We start from the raw sequence: 18,152 nt of genomic DNA, 5'->3' as shown, positions 1-18,152 counted from the left end.
CGCACAGAGCCAGCAGTACTATATCCATGAAATCCAAACAAAAGAAGACTGGACTGAAGATATAGTACAGCAGGTGGCTGACCTGGGTTCAATCCCCAGCATCTCATATGGACCCCCAAAATCAAGCAGGAGTAATTCCTGGTGCAGAGTGCAGAGCCATGAGTAACCCTTGAGCACTAGGAGAGATACACCTCCCCAAAAGAGAAAAAAGCCTAGAAAAATAATTAAAAGAAGAAAAATAACAGATCATATACCATATTTGCTACCCAAGCATCACTGGAAATTAAGGATGAGAAGTTGAAGAGATAGTACAGCAGGCAAAGCACCTGCTTTGGATGCGACCAATCCATTTCAATCCCCAGCATCCCACATAATACCCATAGCACCCCCAGGAATAATTCCTGAGTGCAAATTAAGCCCTGAGCCTTATTGGGTATGGTTCAAAATATTAAAATTAAAATTAAAATTAAGGATGAAATTCAGTACCCATTTTAAATATGTAAAAGTTATTCTAAATATAAAACACGACTTCGTAAACTATTTTATGATTTAAATGTATATTTCAGATGCATGAAATTTATAGTTTTTAATTTATGCAGCAAAACTAGTAAGGCACCAAAAATATAAAGTTGGAATTGAAGATAATGGAATAAACTAAAAAACAGCAGAAAAATGACCACAAAACTTTGCAGATCCTTAGAAAATTAAAAATGCACTCATACTTCAATGATAAAGGAAAAGTATTGACCAAAAGCAATTTATATTTTGAAAATTTTTGAATTTTAGAACATCATAGGATGAAATGCTTACTAAAATGTAAAAAAGGACATTCTCAGAATAATAATGTACTTCCCCTTTAAGAATTTGAAGAGAAAAACACAGTAAACCCCATTTAAGGGAAAATTTAATTAATTACATTGGTGTAAAAGTCATACCTAGTTATGCTTGAGATCCCAGGACCACTTTCAGTGGTGTTTGGGGGGGCTATTTGATACCTGAATTGAACAGAAGGGTTTCACACATGCAAGGCCCGTGACCTATATCCAAATACCTAAAAACGACATGTAAGAAGAGAAATATCAAAAGCCCCAGCTTCACATATCCTAAAACTCTGCTTGCTCTTCCACCCCTCCAGGTGAGATTCATCTCCTAGCCTCAGCCTCTGGAGCCTAGTCAGAAACAGAGAATCCTCACCCGTTTATCTAGGTCCCAGCAGCCTCCACACCTCACTTCCACCACCACATAAATGAGCACAGCTCCAGATTCCCTGAAGTGCAGGGCAGCTCTATCCAACCACAGGGTAACACTTCCTGTCACTAAATGAAGGTAGGCAAAGAAAGAAAAGAACAACTCCCTGTCAGATATTCCCAGGGGATCTAAATACACAGATTCACCCTCCGTACAGCAGGCAGACTGCAAACACAGTTTGGAAGACACATAGAATCTCATCAATAAAGTGATTGCAAAACAATACCACAGAAGGCTCAATTAACAAGACTCACTTCTGTAAATCCTCAGAGAATGACCTGACAAACCACATGGTGAGCAATAAGCTCACAGAAAGGATGCTCAGGCAGTCAACAAAGCACAAAAAAGGATGAGCATCGAAGTGAGAAAACTAAAATCAGAAATGACAGAAATGAGGATCACGGTATGTAATATGAAAAACTCAATATAGGGCCAGAGCAATAGTACAACAGATTGGGCACTGGCCTTGCATGCAGCAGACAGGGGTTTAATAATTGTAGCACAGATGCAACACTAGGAGTAATCCCAGAGCACAAAGCCAGGAAAAAACGCTGAACACTGCCAGGTATACCCCAAAAAATATAAATTAAAATAAAAAAATTTTCAAAACTCAATAGAAGACCCAAGTAGCAGAAAAACAGCAGCTGAGAAAAGGACAAAGGAGATGGAAAAATTCTGAAAAGAAAGGAAAAGCTTACCACAGAACTATGGAATAAGCTAAAGATGAGTAATATAAGAATCATTAGTGTCCTGAACTACAGGAAAGTGAATCTTACAAAGAACCAAAATTTAGGAATGCTGTATGGCTGAAATCTAATCAAGAACGGCTTTGTAAGGGTCTATATCACAGTTATTCAATTAAAAAGTAAAAAAATGAACCAAGAGCTAAATAAATCACACATAAAAAATTCCCAAAGGCACTGAGTTCCAGGAAGTTCAAAGGGTATCAGTGAAAACAGATGCTAATAGAAAAGTGCAAGACATACTGTTCCCAGAATGACAAAAAAAAACAGAGACAAATACTGAAAACAGCAAGATCAAAAAAGGAACTTATTTAAGAAAGGAACTTATATTCAAAGGAAAGTCCATGAGGTTCAAAACAGATATATCAAATGAGACTCTATGAGCCAGAAAAGAATCCGGGGAATATAATACAAAAATCCAAGAAAATTAGCATGTCATCAAGAATACACTATCTAATTAGGTAACCTATCAGATCTGAAGAAACCACAAACAGCTTCAGAGACAGGCAACATCTCAGGGAATTCACTGCCTTGAAACCACTATAAATAAGCATCATTAAGGATGACAAGACAAATCTCAGCACTTGACTCTGAATATGGCAATCATTCCTGGTGCTTCTGGTGGCCCTCTATTAGATTAAGAAAGGTTTGTTTACTCCTAACTTGCTAAAAAATTTTATAGATTTTCAATAAAGAATCATCATTTCATTTATATTGAATGATCTCTCAGCTCAGGTATTTTGGTTTTTACATCAAAGACTTTTTTATAATCCTTTTCTTATTAATGCAGATACTTTCCAGTATCTCCAATGCAATATTTTCATATAAAGCTTTACAGACCTATTTAGAGTTTTTTCTTATGATTTTTCTAATTCTCCTCACTCTAACAAAATTTTGTATTTGTAGTAGGATTTACATATTTCAAAAAATTTTTATTGTTTCAAAATGTTTCAAAAAATTTTATTAAAGAACAATCATTTAAAAAGTTACTGATAGTTGAGTTTTAGGTATACAATAATTTACCACCAATCACTCCTCCACTGTCAACTTCCCTCACCAGTATACCCCTGCTCCTGCCCCCATCCCAACCCCTACTCCACCCAGCCTGTTAAATCGTCTGCCATAGAGGCAGGGGGAGGGTGGGAAAAGGAGGGTATACCCGGGATACTGGTGGTGAGGAATGTACACTGGTGGAGGGACGGGTGTCTGATCATTGTGAGATTGTAACTCAAACATGAAAGCTTGTAACTATCTCACTGTGATTCAATAAAATTAAAAAAAAAATTGACAGTCACTTTACAGAGTTTCAGTGTTTGCCACTTAGATCTCATGTCTTCAGTTTTGTTAAATCTGTATTTTGGTATATGGCTATATGCTTCACTGATAACACTGGTATTACTGAAGCCCTGATGCCTATTACACCATTACTTCTCATTCTCTTCTTCCTCTCTTGATTTCTTTCCTTCTTTGTCTCCTCCCTACATGCTGGTGTTAAGGGTGAGTTAGGCATCCCCTTTGACTACAACACATTTCCTCACCCATTATTCTATATTCCACAGATAAGTTGAAATGCATTAACAAAGAATTATCCATAATATTAATTTTTATTTACAGACCTATAAAAAGAAAATTTTTATTACAAACATTTGAAGCTATTATTGATTTACAACTTGTGAAATTTCAGAAGGTTAAGATTATTCATAAATATCTGTGTAGGTTTGACCATCATAAAAATATATATGTTATTCTTTAAAAAACCATATTTCATATATGGGATGAAATAGAAACTTATTAAGGGAATAACAAATGGTCGAAGTAATCAGAACTGAAGATTGTGTCTGTTGAACTGAGTGTACAAAGTATGAGGTGTTACTTTGAGAGGAGCCCTTGGGACACTGGTGGAAGAAAGTGGGCTCTCTGATATTGGTTATGGTATTGGAATGATGTATAGGTGATAAGTATGATTAACTATATTGTATGTCTGAGTACCTCAATAAAATGGTGAAAATTATCTATTAAAATATGTTTAAGTTATTTCAAATAAAGTTATTGAGTTATGTGTTTGAAGAACATAATCATGCATATTGAGCTAATTTCAAAGAGATGAGAGAGTATAATCTCACTTGGAACTATATATCTCTCCCAGTCTTCATTTATCTGAAAAATTCCATGTACAATACACAAAGTATACCAAAACTGATATTCATCATAATTAAAATTGGGCCATTCTTCAAAAAAGCTCTAAAAGTGATCTTTGCAAATTAAACATGTACTTGTGTGTGTCTTTTCCTGAAAGATACACATGGTGTGCTCACTTGTTAGATTCTGATTTATGAAACTTTTTCCTTGTGTTAGCAATACAAAATTGGTGTAACATTTCTTTCTGGAAAATAAAATCACTTAAATTCTAAGTTAAATTCTCAAAGGGCAGAAATAAAATTGAAGGCACAAAAACAATAAAATTAACGGGTTTTTGAAAGATCAATAATCTGCTTCTCTCTCACTCCCTCTTTTCTTTTGGCTTTTGTCTGAAAGTATGCAAGGCTTACTACTGGTGGGGCTCTGGGCAACATGAGATGCTGGAGATCATAACCAGGTAAGCAATGTGTAAGGAAAGTATCCTACTCACTGTATTATCACTCCAGCTCTGAAAGGACAATAATAAGCTTCCAATAAGACTTTTTATATTCCAGTTCTAAGGGTGTGTTTGGTACTATAATTTCTCTTGTTTTGACACATGTGTAGAGACACATGGGTCTCTTTGTAGAGACACATGAATGAGATCATCGAGTATATACTATATACAAGGGAGAACCTCAGACAGACTTCACTTAACATGATGTCCTCAAGTTCCATCCATGTTGCAGCAAACGTCATGATTTTATCTTCTCTTACAACTGTGGAGTATCTCACTTTGGTTTATTTATACCACAACTTCTTGATCTACTCATTGGTTGCTGAATATGTCTTCTTTGGGGAAATAGACTGGACACATAAATATAATGCAGAAAATATAGCTATATCTGTCCAGGAAGTTGATCTTAGGAGGTCTTCTATGAATTTTACTCCAGAAACAAAAAACAAAAATAACATAAATCAACAAATAAGACTATGTAAAATTATTAAGGTTTTACATGGCAGAAAAACTAGCTAAAATAAAAAGGCACCCTACTGAATGTGGAAAATATTTGCACACAATTCATAACAATACACACAATACAGATTGATGAGTAATTGGTCTAGAATTATGAACTCATGATTAAATATCAAAAGAGATAAACTATCAGCAAAAATTCATAGATACCCTAGTCTCCTGGTTGAAAAAAACAGAGGTGCTTCTGGGAGGGGTGTGGGCTGAATCTCCACACTGCTAAAGCCCGGGCATCTGCTCTCACACCTCCACAGCTGCTACCATACCAATGACCCAACCCCATAAATTGAGCTTTATAGAAATGTCAAACTGTAAAAAATTTGAGGTACACTGTTCTTTGGGCTGAGAACTCCAGGTTTTTCTCACAATGTGGTCATGCAGTCTCCGCCAACTACAACCTCTTTACTTCTGGAAGCCCCAGAAGTCACACCAGCAGCTCAAAACTGCTGTAATGTAAGCTCACTATCCAGTTAACTATTCTGGAGTTTCTGGATCATGTGGCCATATTTGTGGTCATATTCACAGCCACACAAAATCTCCAAACTCTACAATACTGACATGTTAGTAGGAGCACACCAAATTGTTAGTAACCTAGAAGCAAACTAAGCTGAAAAAAAATTAACACAAAGGCACAATTAGTAGAAACAGCTTAGCAAACACTCAGATAAGGACTGAATGTCCCCATGGTGAGATGTAACAAGTTTAATGAATCTTTTACTGAAATATGTTTTGATAATTCCATCAGCCATTTGGTTGTAACAAGCAATATAAAATAAATTGTTTTGGGCCTGCTATGGGGGCAGGCTTGGGTACTGATTGGGAAAATGGGAATATGGTGGAGGAATGTCTCATTGGTGGTAGAATTGGTATTGAAAAATTGAATGCTTCACATGAGGTTGACACCCAAGGACGATAGATACAAGGGCCAGGGGGATTGCCCCATAGCTGGAAGACTGCTTCATGAGCGGCGGGGAGAAGGCAGATGGAATAGAGAAGGGATCACTAGAAAATGATGGCTGGAGGAACCAGTTGCGATGGGAGATGAAATGGACTAAACATGATGACCTCTCAGTGTCTGTGTTGCAAGCTATAATGCCCAAAAGTAGAGAAAGAGTATGGGGAATATTGTCTGCCTTAGAGACAGGGGAGGGTGGGAAACAGGAGGTATGCATGGGATATTGGTGGTGGGGAATGTGCACTCGTGGAGGAATGGATGTTTGATCATTGTGAGATTGTAACTCAAACACAAAAGCTTGTAACTATCTCACGGTGATTCAATAAAATTTTTTAAAAAATTGAATGCTTGTAAAAACAGATCACATAATAGTTTGTAAACCATGGTGTTTAAATAAAGTAGAAAAATTCCTATAATATAAATAGTGTTTTTTATGTTTTACCATATAGCTCTTTTGTTATCTATATTCTGTTGTTGTGTTATTTTTTTAATTAGGGGCAGATACAACTAGAGAATGCTCAGTGCAAAATCCTGGCCCTGTGCTTAGCAATCACTCCTAAAGATACTCAGGATTCAATTGTTGCCTGCATTTATTTTACCATCGAGCTCCTCTAAAGCACTTTAATTTTACTTAATTCTTTTTTTTTAATTTTTATTTTTTTATTTATTTTTTTTAATTTTTTATTGAGTCACCATGTGGAAAGTTACAAAGTTTTCAGGTTTAAATCTCAGTTATACAATGCTCGAATACCCATCTCTTCACCAGTGTTCATATTCCACCACCAAGAATCCCAGTATAGCTCCACCCCGTACCCCCACACCCCTAACCCCCCCAGGCCCCTAGCCCCCCAGCCTTAGCCCCCCCCGCCTGTGTAACTAATAAATTTCACTTTACTTTCACTTTGATTGCATACAATATTTCAACAAAACTCACTATTATTGTTTGGAGAGTCTCTCCCCTAAAGTCAGACCTGCTGAAAAGGAAGCATTAGATAATTTGTTTTCCATTGCTGAGGATGAAGAGGTATGAGGTCGAGTGACCACACTTAGCGGCCTCTCAGTTTTGGGTTTCTGTATTTTAGTATTTTAGTAACTAAGTCCAGAGAGATATCTGCCAGAAGTTGCATCATTGCCAACTTGTACTTTTCAGTTACATTATATTCGACATATGAGTGCAATCTTTCTATGTCTGTCTCTTTCTTTCTGACTCATTTCACTCAACATGATACTTTCCATGTTGATCCATTTATATGCAAATTTCATGACTTCATGTTTTCTGACGGCTACATAGTATTCCATTGTGTAGATGTACCAGAGTTTCTTTAACCAGTCATCTGTTTTGGGGCACTCTGGTTTTTTCCAGATTCTGGCTATTGAAAACAGTGCTGCAATGAACATAGAAATACATATGCCATCTCTACTATACCGTTTTGCCTCTCCGGGATATATTCCCAGGAGTGGTATTGCTGGGTCAAATGGAAGCTCAATTTCTAATTTTTTGAGAATCGTCCATATTGTTTTCCAAAAGGGCTGAACCAGTCGGAATTCCCACCAGCATGGGATTAGACCTCCACCTATCACCATGTACAAAAGTCAGATCAAAATGGATTAAGGACCTCAACATCAGACCAGAATCCCTAAGGTACACTGAAGACAAGGTCGGCAAAACCCTCCACGACATTGAAGCCAAAGGTATCTTCAAAGCTGACACGCCACTGGCCAAGCAAGTGAAAACAGAGATAAATGAATGGGACTATCTCAAACTAAGAAGCTTCTGCACCTCAAGAGAAACAGTGACCAAAGTACAAAGACAATCTACAGAATGGGAAAGGATATTTACGCAGTACCCATCCGATAAAGGGTTGATAACAAGGATATACAATGCACTGGTTGAACTCCACAAGAAGAAAACTGCCAACCTGATCAAAAAATGGGGTGATGAAATGAACAGAAACTTTCCTAAAGAAGAAATCCGAATGGCTCAGAGGCACATGAGAAAATATTCCACATCACTAATCATCAGGGAAATGCAGATCAAAACAACCATGAGATATCAACTCACACCACAGAGACTGGCCCACATCCCAAAAAACAAAAGCAACCGGTTTTGGCGTGGATGAGGGGAGAAAGGGACTCTTCTTCACTAATTTTACTTAATTCTTTATCTCATGATTTCGCTCTAAACTTTTCTAACTCTTACTCTAATACTTCCTCTGTCTCTGTGGAAAATCTCTTCATTGTTCTTGTGTCCATTAAAATCAATAGAACTGTAGCTTTGAAGTCTTCCATAGTGTTGGTATACAACATCCCATAATCTCAGGCCTAGCTAGGCCTGTATGTAAACGGTTTATGTTTTGGTTACTGTAACTTTAAATAGCGGTAACTGTTTCGGTTGATTTGCATATTCAGCCTATGTGGCTGAATATTATTGGTTTGTATGTTAATTTAATAAATAAAAGGAGGTTGAACAGGCGGCTCTCGGGCAGGCTATAACACAAAACCTCCGGAGGCAGTCCTGTGATCCTCCCCCAAAAATGTATATTTCTTCTGCGAGTAAAGTACCTCTGACTCTCCTGTAAACTTGCAACATTGTTGCAACACATAGGGTAGTTTTCATAGCTCTATATTATTAGCAATTTTTTTCAGGCTATAGTCTTGAACCATCCTTAAAATCAGATCACTCATTTTTGCTTTGTCTGGTATTACAAGTTAACCTAGGAGGTACCTGAGTGTTTGTGTTTGAGAGGGCCTGGGCACTGAATTGAGAACTCATAACCACAGATGCCTGGGCATAGTTGTGTCTCCAAGTTCAAGGAAGTCTAGGCACTGAAGTTTAAAGATGCAAATGCAACCTCAAAAGAAAGAGTGACCAAGTTACAAAGACAGCCTATGGAATGGGAAAATTTATTGACCCAATACCCTTCTGATAAAGGGTTAATATCAATAATATACAAGGCACTGGTAGAACTTTAGAAGAAAAAAATCTAACTGTATCAAAAGATGGGGAGAAGAAATGAACAGAAACTTATCTCAAAGGAAAATTAGAATGGCCAAAAGGCACATGAACAATTATCTTCATCACTAATCATCAGGGAGATGCAAATCAAAACAACAATGAAATATCATCTCACACCACAAAGAGTAGCACACATCGAAAAGCACAAAAGCAACCAGTGTTGATGGAGATATAGAGATAAAACGGCTTCATAGTTGGTGGGAATGCCTGCTAGTCCAGCCTTTTTGGAAAACAATATGAACTTTATTTAAAAAAATAGAAACAGAGCTCTAAAAAAACCAAAAATACTACTTCTTGGAATATACCCTGGGGGCCCCAAAACACAGCAGAAACACCATCTGCACTCCTATATTCATTGCAGCATTATTCACAACAGTCAAAATCTGAAAAAGACCTAAGTGCCCAAGAACAGACAAATGGATAAAAAACTATGGTACATCTACACAATGGATCTATACATTAGATAGATGGTACATCTACACAATGGTACGTCTACACAATGGAGCTACATCTACGCAGCTGTTAAGATAACTGAAGTCATAAAATTTGCTTCTACATGGATGAACATGAAGACTATCAGGCTGAATAAAATGAATCAGAAGGAGAAGAACAGATATAGAATGACTGTATTCATTTGTGGTATATAAAAAATATATAGTAGAAAACTAATATCCAAGGCCAGAGAAAACAAAGACTAGAAGGACTGGTCAATGGTTGGAATCTACCACAATTGTGTGTGGGGCAGAGGGTAGGTAAGATATAGAAGGGACCAATATGACAACAATAGTTGGAAATGGTCACACTGGACAAGAACTGTGTTAAAATTAGGTAAATTGATAAACATGACAACCTTTCAGTATTTGTATTGCAATTCACAATGCCTAACGGTTGAGAGAGAGGGGGATAGGGGGCGATGGGAGGGAATCTGGAATCTAGTGCTGAGAAATGTACACTGTTGGAAGAATGGGTGTTGGAACACTGTATGACTGAAACCTAATAATGAACAGCTTTGTAAGAGTTGTAAGAGTCTATCAAACAGTGACTCAAAAAATCTTGGGGATAAAAGTTGTAATTGTCTGGATCTTGCTCTGTCATGGAGTTTGAGAGGGCCTAATTATTTACTAAAAGTGTGAGATCTCAATTAACTGATGGTATTTATGAGTCAAGTTTCAGTGCTCCTTAAAAGGGGGTTTCAATGTCACCACTGCCAAGAAGCCACTAGATTACTTCAGTCACACAGTCCTGGGCTGTACTTGAGAAAGTCACGCTGGGTTTGGCTTAAGGCTTGGTTAAGGCCTTGGTGTCAGCTGGTTGCCAAACATATACTCAGGGGCCAGTAGGGAGCAGACACTATAAGTCATTTATTTATTTATTTATTTATTTATTTATTTATTTATTTATTTATTTATTTTGCCTAACTTTTATTCAATGTACCTTATGGATTCTGATCTGATGTTGAGGTCTTTAATCCATTTTGATCTGACTTTTGTGAATGGTGTTAGGTAGAGGTCTGAGCCCATTTTTGCCTGTAGCTGTTCAGTTTTGCCAGCACCATTTGTTAAAGAGACTTTCCTTACTCCAGTTCACATTTCTTACTCCCTTATCAAAGATTAGATGATCATACATTTGATGGTATGACACTATCAGTCATGAGACAGAAAGAGGACAGAGAAATCAGTGCTGGTTATTTGGCTATGTTTGGGGTGCTCTGTAGGTTGTTTTCAGTTTTTAAGTTTTTAAGTGCGCTATTGCTTGGGAGTAGTCAGATGTGGATCAGACTAAGTGTAAACATTTTATGGGAGATGGTAATTAAAGGAAACGTATCTGAATCCGTTTCAAAAATAAACAGAAGGGTCAGAGTGAAAGTACAGAATGAAAACTCTTGTCTTGCATGCAATTATCCCTGGTGCCATATATGGTCCCCAGAGCACACCAAGAGTAATCTCTGAGTACAAAACAAGGAGTCAGCTCTGAGCACAGCCAGATGGAGCCCCCAAACAAAAACATATAAATAAACAGAAATAATTACTCTTTAATACACACTTTGCAAAAGTGTGTTTTATGTGATTTTTGTGTGTGAAGGTAGTTTTCAAGCAGTGCTCAGTTTTCAAGGGCCATTACCTGGTTGTGTGAAACCAGAAGGCTCAGTACTCGGGTTTAGTAAAGTAGTACTATTCAAGGTCAGTGATTTGGGGTGGCCCAGCGTCACACCGGGCCTTGCTTAGGTACCTCAAGAGTAACATCTGGGATGCTCCAGGAACCATTCGGTGCCAGTCATCAAATATGAAACCTCATATATGTAACATTCCAGTCTTTTTAAGTTATATCTCCATTCTTTGTATTTGCAATTCTTTGTAATTGACTCAGTAGCAATATAAGTATAACATTTCACTGCTCTTTTGTGAGAAGGAGATGAGACCATCTTCTGAGAGCCACGGCACTGAGGATAAATATACCCAATTCTCTATATCTATAAAACAAAGGATCCGCAGGCTCTTTTTGGCCCTCAAGAAGCATTTGGTCAATGTGGCTGAAGACTTACCAATGTTAATCTCATCATCAGTCAGAGTGTCTCCAATGAAATCAAACTGAAAGGACTGCAGTGTTTGGGAAAATTTCTGAACAGCTGAGGAATAACCTACAAATAAAGAGGAAAAGAAGAAATAGTAAATATTGCTAACCTTTATGAAATATTCTCATCTTTACTAGGTAAGCTAGGAGAGAATGCAATAGGAAATGAACTCAGCAATTAACAAGTTGAATTTAATTAATTTAAACCAAAGATAAATACTTTCCACAGAAAAGGTTTGAGCAACTAAGGTCACAACTTAAAGATAAAAGAAGGCAAGTTAGAGAAGTTTCTTTAAATTATGGGACTTTTTATATTCATCTCCTCTCCTATGACCAAAGAATATAAGATCTAAAGCAAACTAACTGCTCTATCAAGTGAGTCTCCTTTGCATGTATGGAGCAAACATTAGGGAAAATGCTGTTGATGATTTTAAGTCTAACTAAATAGGTGTAATCATTCTACAAAGAAACAAATTTATAGACATAGAGGTAAGGCTCATATAATTAGTTGGCAAGACTGAAACTGGAGTACAGGTGCTCTGTCTTTCAAGAACTGTTTGCATGAGAGTTCACGTACCAACTGGACATTTTATACATCGAATAGATGGCAGTCTAGATTAGGAAACTACAAAAATATTTAATTTTCTGACAAAGTAGTATTCATCAAGGCCCATAAGCTAATAAGGCATGAATGAACATAACTAAGTAGTATGGTCAAACCTCTATTTTCTTCTTTTAATTTTATTGCTATTTTTATTCCACTACTCATTGGTTTACAATATTATTGAATTTCAGGGATTTCAAAGTCTACATAAGTATGATTTTTACTACTTCCACAACCAAAGATCAGTGTCACAGACAAATGTTTCCAGTAAGTTACCTATTTTTACCTTACTATATAGAAATTAAAAGAAAATATATGGCTAAATCACAACTAAATATACATTTGATTATCTTAATTAAAATTCTCAACAATTGAACTTCATAAAGAAGATTAGTCAAAATGCCACAGAACGAAAGTGGGGAAACTTCCAACACTTGGAATCTCAAAAAAAAGCACAGCTAAATACAAATTGGATCAAAGAGGAAACCAAGAAAGGAAGAAAAATAATGCTTGAAGCTGATAAGAATGAAGACACAAGATACCAGAATCTATGGGATACAGAAATAAGTGTACTAAGGCAGAAATTCATAGCAATGCATGTCTACATCAAAAAAGAAGAAAAAATCCAATTCAAAAACCTAAACACACATCTAAACAATCCAAATAAAAAACAGGAAAGAAATCCAAGAAGTAGTAAAAGGAGGGAAATAATAAAAACAAGAGCAAAAATCAACATCCAAGCCAAGAAAGCAATTCAAAGAATCTGTGAAACCAGCAGATGGGTCTTTGAAATAATAAGATATATAAACCTTTAGCTAGACTCAGGAAGAAAAACAGAGAAAATGTTCAAGTAAATCAGATCAAAGATAAAATGGGAGAAATTACAACAGGTCTTTCAGAAATACAAAATATAATGAATGGCTATTATAAACAACTCTATTCCCCTAAGCTGGAGAACCTAGAAGAAATGGGTGGAGTTATGTAATCTCCCAAAGCAGAAAGAGAAGAAAGTAGAAAGCCTAAACAGGCCAGTCACAAGAAAGGAAATGGAAACAGTAATTAAGGATCTCCTTTAAAAACAGAAGTCCTGGTCCATATGGGTTCAATGATGACTTCTATCAAAATTTCAAATCAGATTGACTGCCTTCACTCCATAAACTCTTCCAAAATATTGAAGATACAAGAATTCCATCCTAACACCTTCTAAGAACTTAACCCAAGCAGACAGAGACAATTCCAGAAAAGTCCACACAATCTCCCCAATGAATACTAATTCAAAAGTCCTTAGCAAAAATCTCAGCTAACTGAATCCAACAACATATCATAATAAACCATATGCCCTGGTCAAGTGAGATTCATCCCAGGGATACAAAATAGTTCAACATCAGAAATCAATTAACATAATATACCATATTATTGGGCTGGAGTGATAGCAAAGTGGGTAGGGCATTTGCCTCGCATGTGGCTGACCCAGGTTCGATCCCTCCATCCCTCTTGAAGAGCCCAGAAAGCTACCAAGAGTATCCCACCCACACAGCATAGCCTGGCAAGCAACCCGTGGTATATTTGATATGCCAAAAACAGTAAAAAAAAAAAGTCTTACAATGGAGACGTTACTGGTGCCCACTCAAGCAAATCAATGAACAACAGTACAGTGCTACAGTGGTACCATATTAGTAAAAGGAAATAAAAATGCATGCTCATTTCAACTGATGCAGAGAAAGCCTTTGACAAAATCCAACATCAATTCATGATTTAAAAAAAAAAAACTCAGCAAAATAGGTGGAAGGAACCTTCCTAAGATAATAATGCCCATTTATAACAAGTCCATAGTACCATTCTTGTTGGTGAAGAAAGGAAACAATTACCTATGATATCAGGTAAAATGCAATGATTTCTACTCTACACTCTACTCAACACAGCATTAGAAGTCCTGGTTACAAAAATCAAGGAAGAAAAACAAATCAAAGGGATCCAAACTGGAAGAGAAGAACTCAAATTATCTCGTTTTGATGATACGTGATGATATACATAAAAGACCCTAAAGAGTTCACAAAAAATAAGCTGCCAGAAACAATAAACAAATACTGCAAAGTGGCTTGCTACAAAGTTAATACACATTCTTATATGAAAAGGATCAAGGAAATAATATTCAAAAACCGGCGCTGAGAAAACTGGTCAGCTACATGCAAAAAAATAAACACAGATCTCATTCTAGTGCAACACATACAAATCAAATAAAATGAATTAAAGACTTCTCTATCCTACCTAAATTTATAAGGTACATAGAGGACAATGAATGCAGAACTGTCTATGACATTGAACCTAAGGGCATCTAAAGGAATAAAACACCACTGTACAAGCAAGTGCAATAAACACTATTAGATAAACAAATAGGACTATACTACACTAAGAATATAGAACTGCTGAATTAAGACAGACTACTAAATATAAGATACTAACACTGCATTAAACTAAGACTCTGGTCAACAACAAAGACACAATGGTTCCTTTGTGTCAGATGATACAACTGACAGAATGGGAAAAAAATATTTACCAAACATTTGTCTGATAGTTAATATCCCAGATACAAAAGGCATTGGTAGTGGGGAATGGAGTAATAGCACAGCGGGTAGGGTGTTTGCCTTGCACACAGCCAACCCGGGTTGATTCCCAGCATCCCATAGGATCCCCTGAGCTCCAAGTGCAGAGCCAGGAATAACCCCTGTGCATTGCCAGGTGTGACCCAAAAAGCAAATAAAAGGGGGGCATTGGTAGAACTTTACCAAAAAAAAAAAAAAACAATCCCCATAGAAAAATGGGAAAAAGAGATGAATACAAACTTCCTTAAAGAAGAAATACAAATGGGTAGAAGACACATGAAAAAGTACTCTACATCATTAATTGTCCAGTAGATTAAATTCTAAACAAAAATGAAATACCATCACATGCTACACAGAGACTGGCAAAACTCAAAACATACAGTCAGTCCTGGAGTGGATGCGCAAGGGACTCTCATTCACTACTGGAGTGAATGCCGATTACCCCAGCCATTCTGGAAGACAGCATGGACATTTCTCAAAATATTAGAAACTGAGCTTCCGTAGGACTGAACAGTGCCACTCATGGAAATACACTCTAGTGGCCCAAAAACACAAAGCAGAAAAGCTATCTGAACTCCTACATTTATTGCAGCACTACCCACAATACCCAGAATCTGGAAACAGCTCAAGTGCCCAAGAATAGATAAGTGAATAAAGAAACTATGGTACATATACACAGTAGAACACCACACAACAGTTATGGGAAAAAGTTATGAAATTTGCTTATACATGGATATACATTGGAGAGTATCATGCTGAGTGAAATGAGTCAGAGGCAGAAAGATAAAAATAGAATAGTTGCTCTCATTTGAAAGATATAAAAAAATAATGTGTGAATAATACCCAAAGATAGGAGAAACAATAGCCTAGAAGACTGGTTCACAGTAGGAACATTGCCACAAATGGGAGGAGGAGTGCAGTTAGGACAGAGAAGAGACCACTATGATAATGATCTTTGGAAATGATCACTCTGGACACAAACTAAACAAACTGAGTCCTGAAAGAAGATAAAGAAATATGTATGATATCTTCTGGTAACAGTATTGCTTACCTCAGTGCCTAAAAGGAAAAGAAGAGAGATAATGAAAGAGAGAGAAAGAAGAAAAAGTGTCTAACATGGAGGAAGGCTATGGGACAGACAGGGATCAGGCAGGAGGGTCACTGGGGACATTGGTGGTCATAAATGTTCACTGTTGAACAGATGTGTGATACAACATTGTATGACTGAAACTGATTCATGAAAAACTTTGTAACTATATATCATGGTAATTAAAAATGCTAAAAATATTAAAAATTCTAAGAAAAATAAATAAATAACATTAGAATCTCAGAGATTAGAAATAAATCAATCAATAAATAAAAAAAATACTGGGAACAATCTCTGTTGTTAAGAATGCGAAGGATCCCTCATCCACTGCTGGTGGGAATGCTGTCTGCTCACCTATGGAAAAGAGAATGGGGATACTCAGTAAACTCCGAACTAAACTACCATATGATCCAGCAATTCCACTTTTGGGCATCTCTCCCCAGGACAGGAAAACACTTATTCAAAAGAATGTGTACACACCATTATTCATTGCAACAATCGGCACCATAGCCCAGATTTCAAATCAAAATAGATGTCCATTGACAGATAAGTGGATCAAAAATACATGGCATACATAAATAATGAAAAACTACACATCTGTGAAGAATGATGAAACCATGCAATTTGCTGCAAGATGGATGGTACTGGAAGACATCAAGTTAAATGAGGAAAGCTAGAAGGATAAACACAGAATGTTAATAATAATACATAGTGTTTAGAATAACTAGATGAGAAAATGCAGTGTTTTAAGGGGAGATGCCCAGATCAATCTTGGTCCCAGAATATACTGAAAATGAGGAAAGAAACAGTGGTGGGCAGAGGAAGAAGATACAGATGAGAAGAAATGGGGGCCAGGTCAGAGGATTAAGATACATAGATGGTGTTAAGGAATTCTAGAGCCAAATATCCAAACCACAAAGTCAAAAATACTAAAATCAATGGAATCCAAATTTAACAGCGAAGCTTAGAAAGTTGCCTGGCAAAAAAACAGGCTGGAGGGGTGTGGCAGGGGATAAAGGAGAGAACCTGGGACATTGTTAAGAGGGAATTTGATATTATGGTGGAATTGGTGCTAGAGTCCAGTATGTCTAAATGTCAATTGTGAATAACAGCAAATCACGGTGCTTTAATTTAAATAATATTTTAAAAGAATGACTCAGAGGAGAAAGTGATCAAGAAGTCTATCCCATTTAATAGTATCCAAAAACATCAAGATCTAGGAATCATCTTAAGAAAACTGGTAGCAGATATATACCATGAAAATTTTAAATCACTTAATAAAGAGAAGGCAGCAACCATGAAGGCAGTAGCAATGGCTTGGACCCAGGGCGACCATACTTAGGAATTGACCCTATGAGATTCAAATGCATGTAATCTGGTAATACCCCACCCCCAGGTTATAAAAGTGAAGTGTGTGCCTTTTCCAGCACGTTTCCAATCAGTTTTTCAAGATTTTCCAGACAGTTATACTGTCCCTGCATATGATGCATTTCTAAGGAGTCTCTACATAGGTACAAAGGAACAACAAACAGGAAGGGAATATCCTAGAAGGGGAAAGAAGAGATAACCTCACCCACACTTTCACAAGTACTATAAGAAAATAGCAAGGAACTCCACCACGAGGATTGGAGGAAGACTAGAGCCTTCCATCCTCAACAGAAAAAATGCACATACAAAATCTCTTTGATAAAGAATTCAGGGATGAAATGGTGAGGACGTTCAATGAGCTCAAAGAAACTGTGGAACAGATATCCAATAAAACACAGAAACATCTGAGGTCAACACCGAAACAGGCAACCAATAAAATACAGGAGGAAATGAGAGCAGGGAAAAGAAAACTAAAAACTACAAACAGAAGTGCCATTAATAAAAACTTTGGTAGAGTAAATGAAAAATTAAATGGGTGCCCTAAGCATTAGAACAACAGCCAAAGACAGAATCAGTGAGCTTGAAAATGAGTGGCAGAAAGCATCTACGCAAAAACAGAAAATGGAAAAAAACACAGGAAAATAGGTCACGGACTGGCAAGAGAACTATGGGGTGTAATCAAGAGGACCAACATAGGAATCACTGGAGTACCAGAGGGATGGGCCAACCCCAATGAGGTCGTAACAGTTAAAGAGATCACCACTGAAAAGCTCCCAGAGGGGCTGGAGCAATAGCACAGCGGGTAG

The 18,152-nt window shown here is 37.0% G+C and overlaps 1 protein-coding gene across 2 annotated transcripts in view; it reads right to left on the bottom strand.

The window, feature by feature from the left end:
* Nucleotides 1-18,152, bottom strand: part of OPHN1 (oligophrenin 1) — a 530,418-nt gene that overhangs the window by 394,424 nt on the left and 117,842 nt on the right. For both annotated transcript variants that reach the window (XM_055122033.1, XM_055122034.1), the window contains exon 3: nt 11,656-11,751. In XM_055122033.1, the coding sequence (XP_054978008.1) occupies nt 11,656-11,751 (96 nt within the window). The remainder of the gene's footprint in view (nt 1-11,655; nt 11,752-18,152) is intronic.

The sequence above is a fragment of the Sorex araneus genome, chromosome X, assembly GCF_027595985.1.
Source record: "Sorex araneus isolate mSorAra2 chromosome X, mSorAra2.pri, whole genome shotgun sequence".
Taxonomy (NCBI): Eukaryota; Metazoa; Chordata; class Mammalia; order Eulipotyphla; family Soricidae; genus Sorex; species Sorex araneus.
This window is presented reverse-complemented; position numbering and strand designations above follow the sequence as displayed.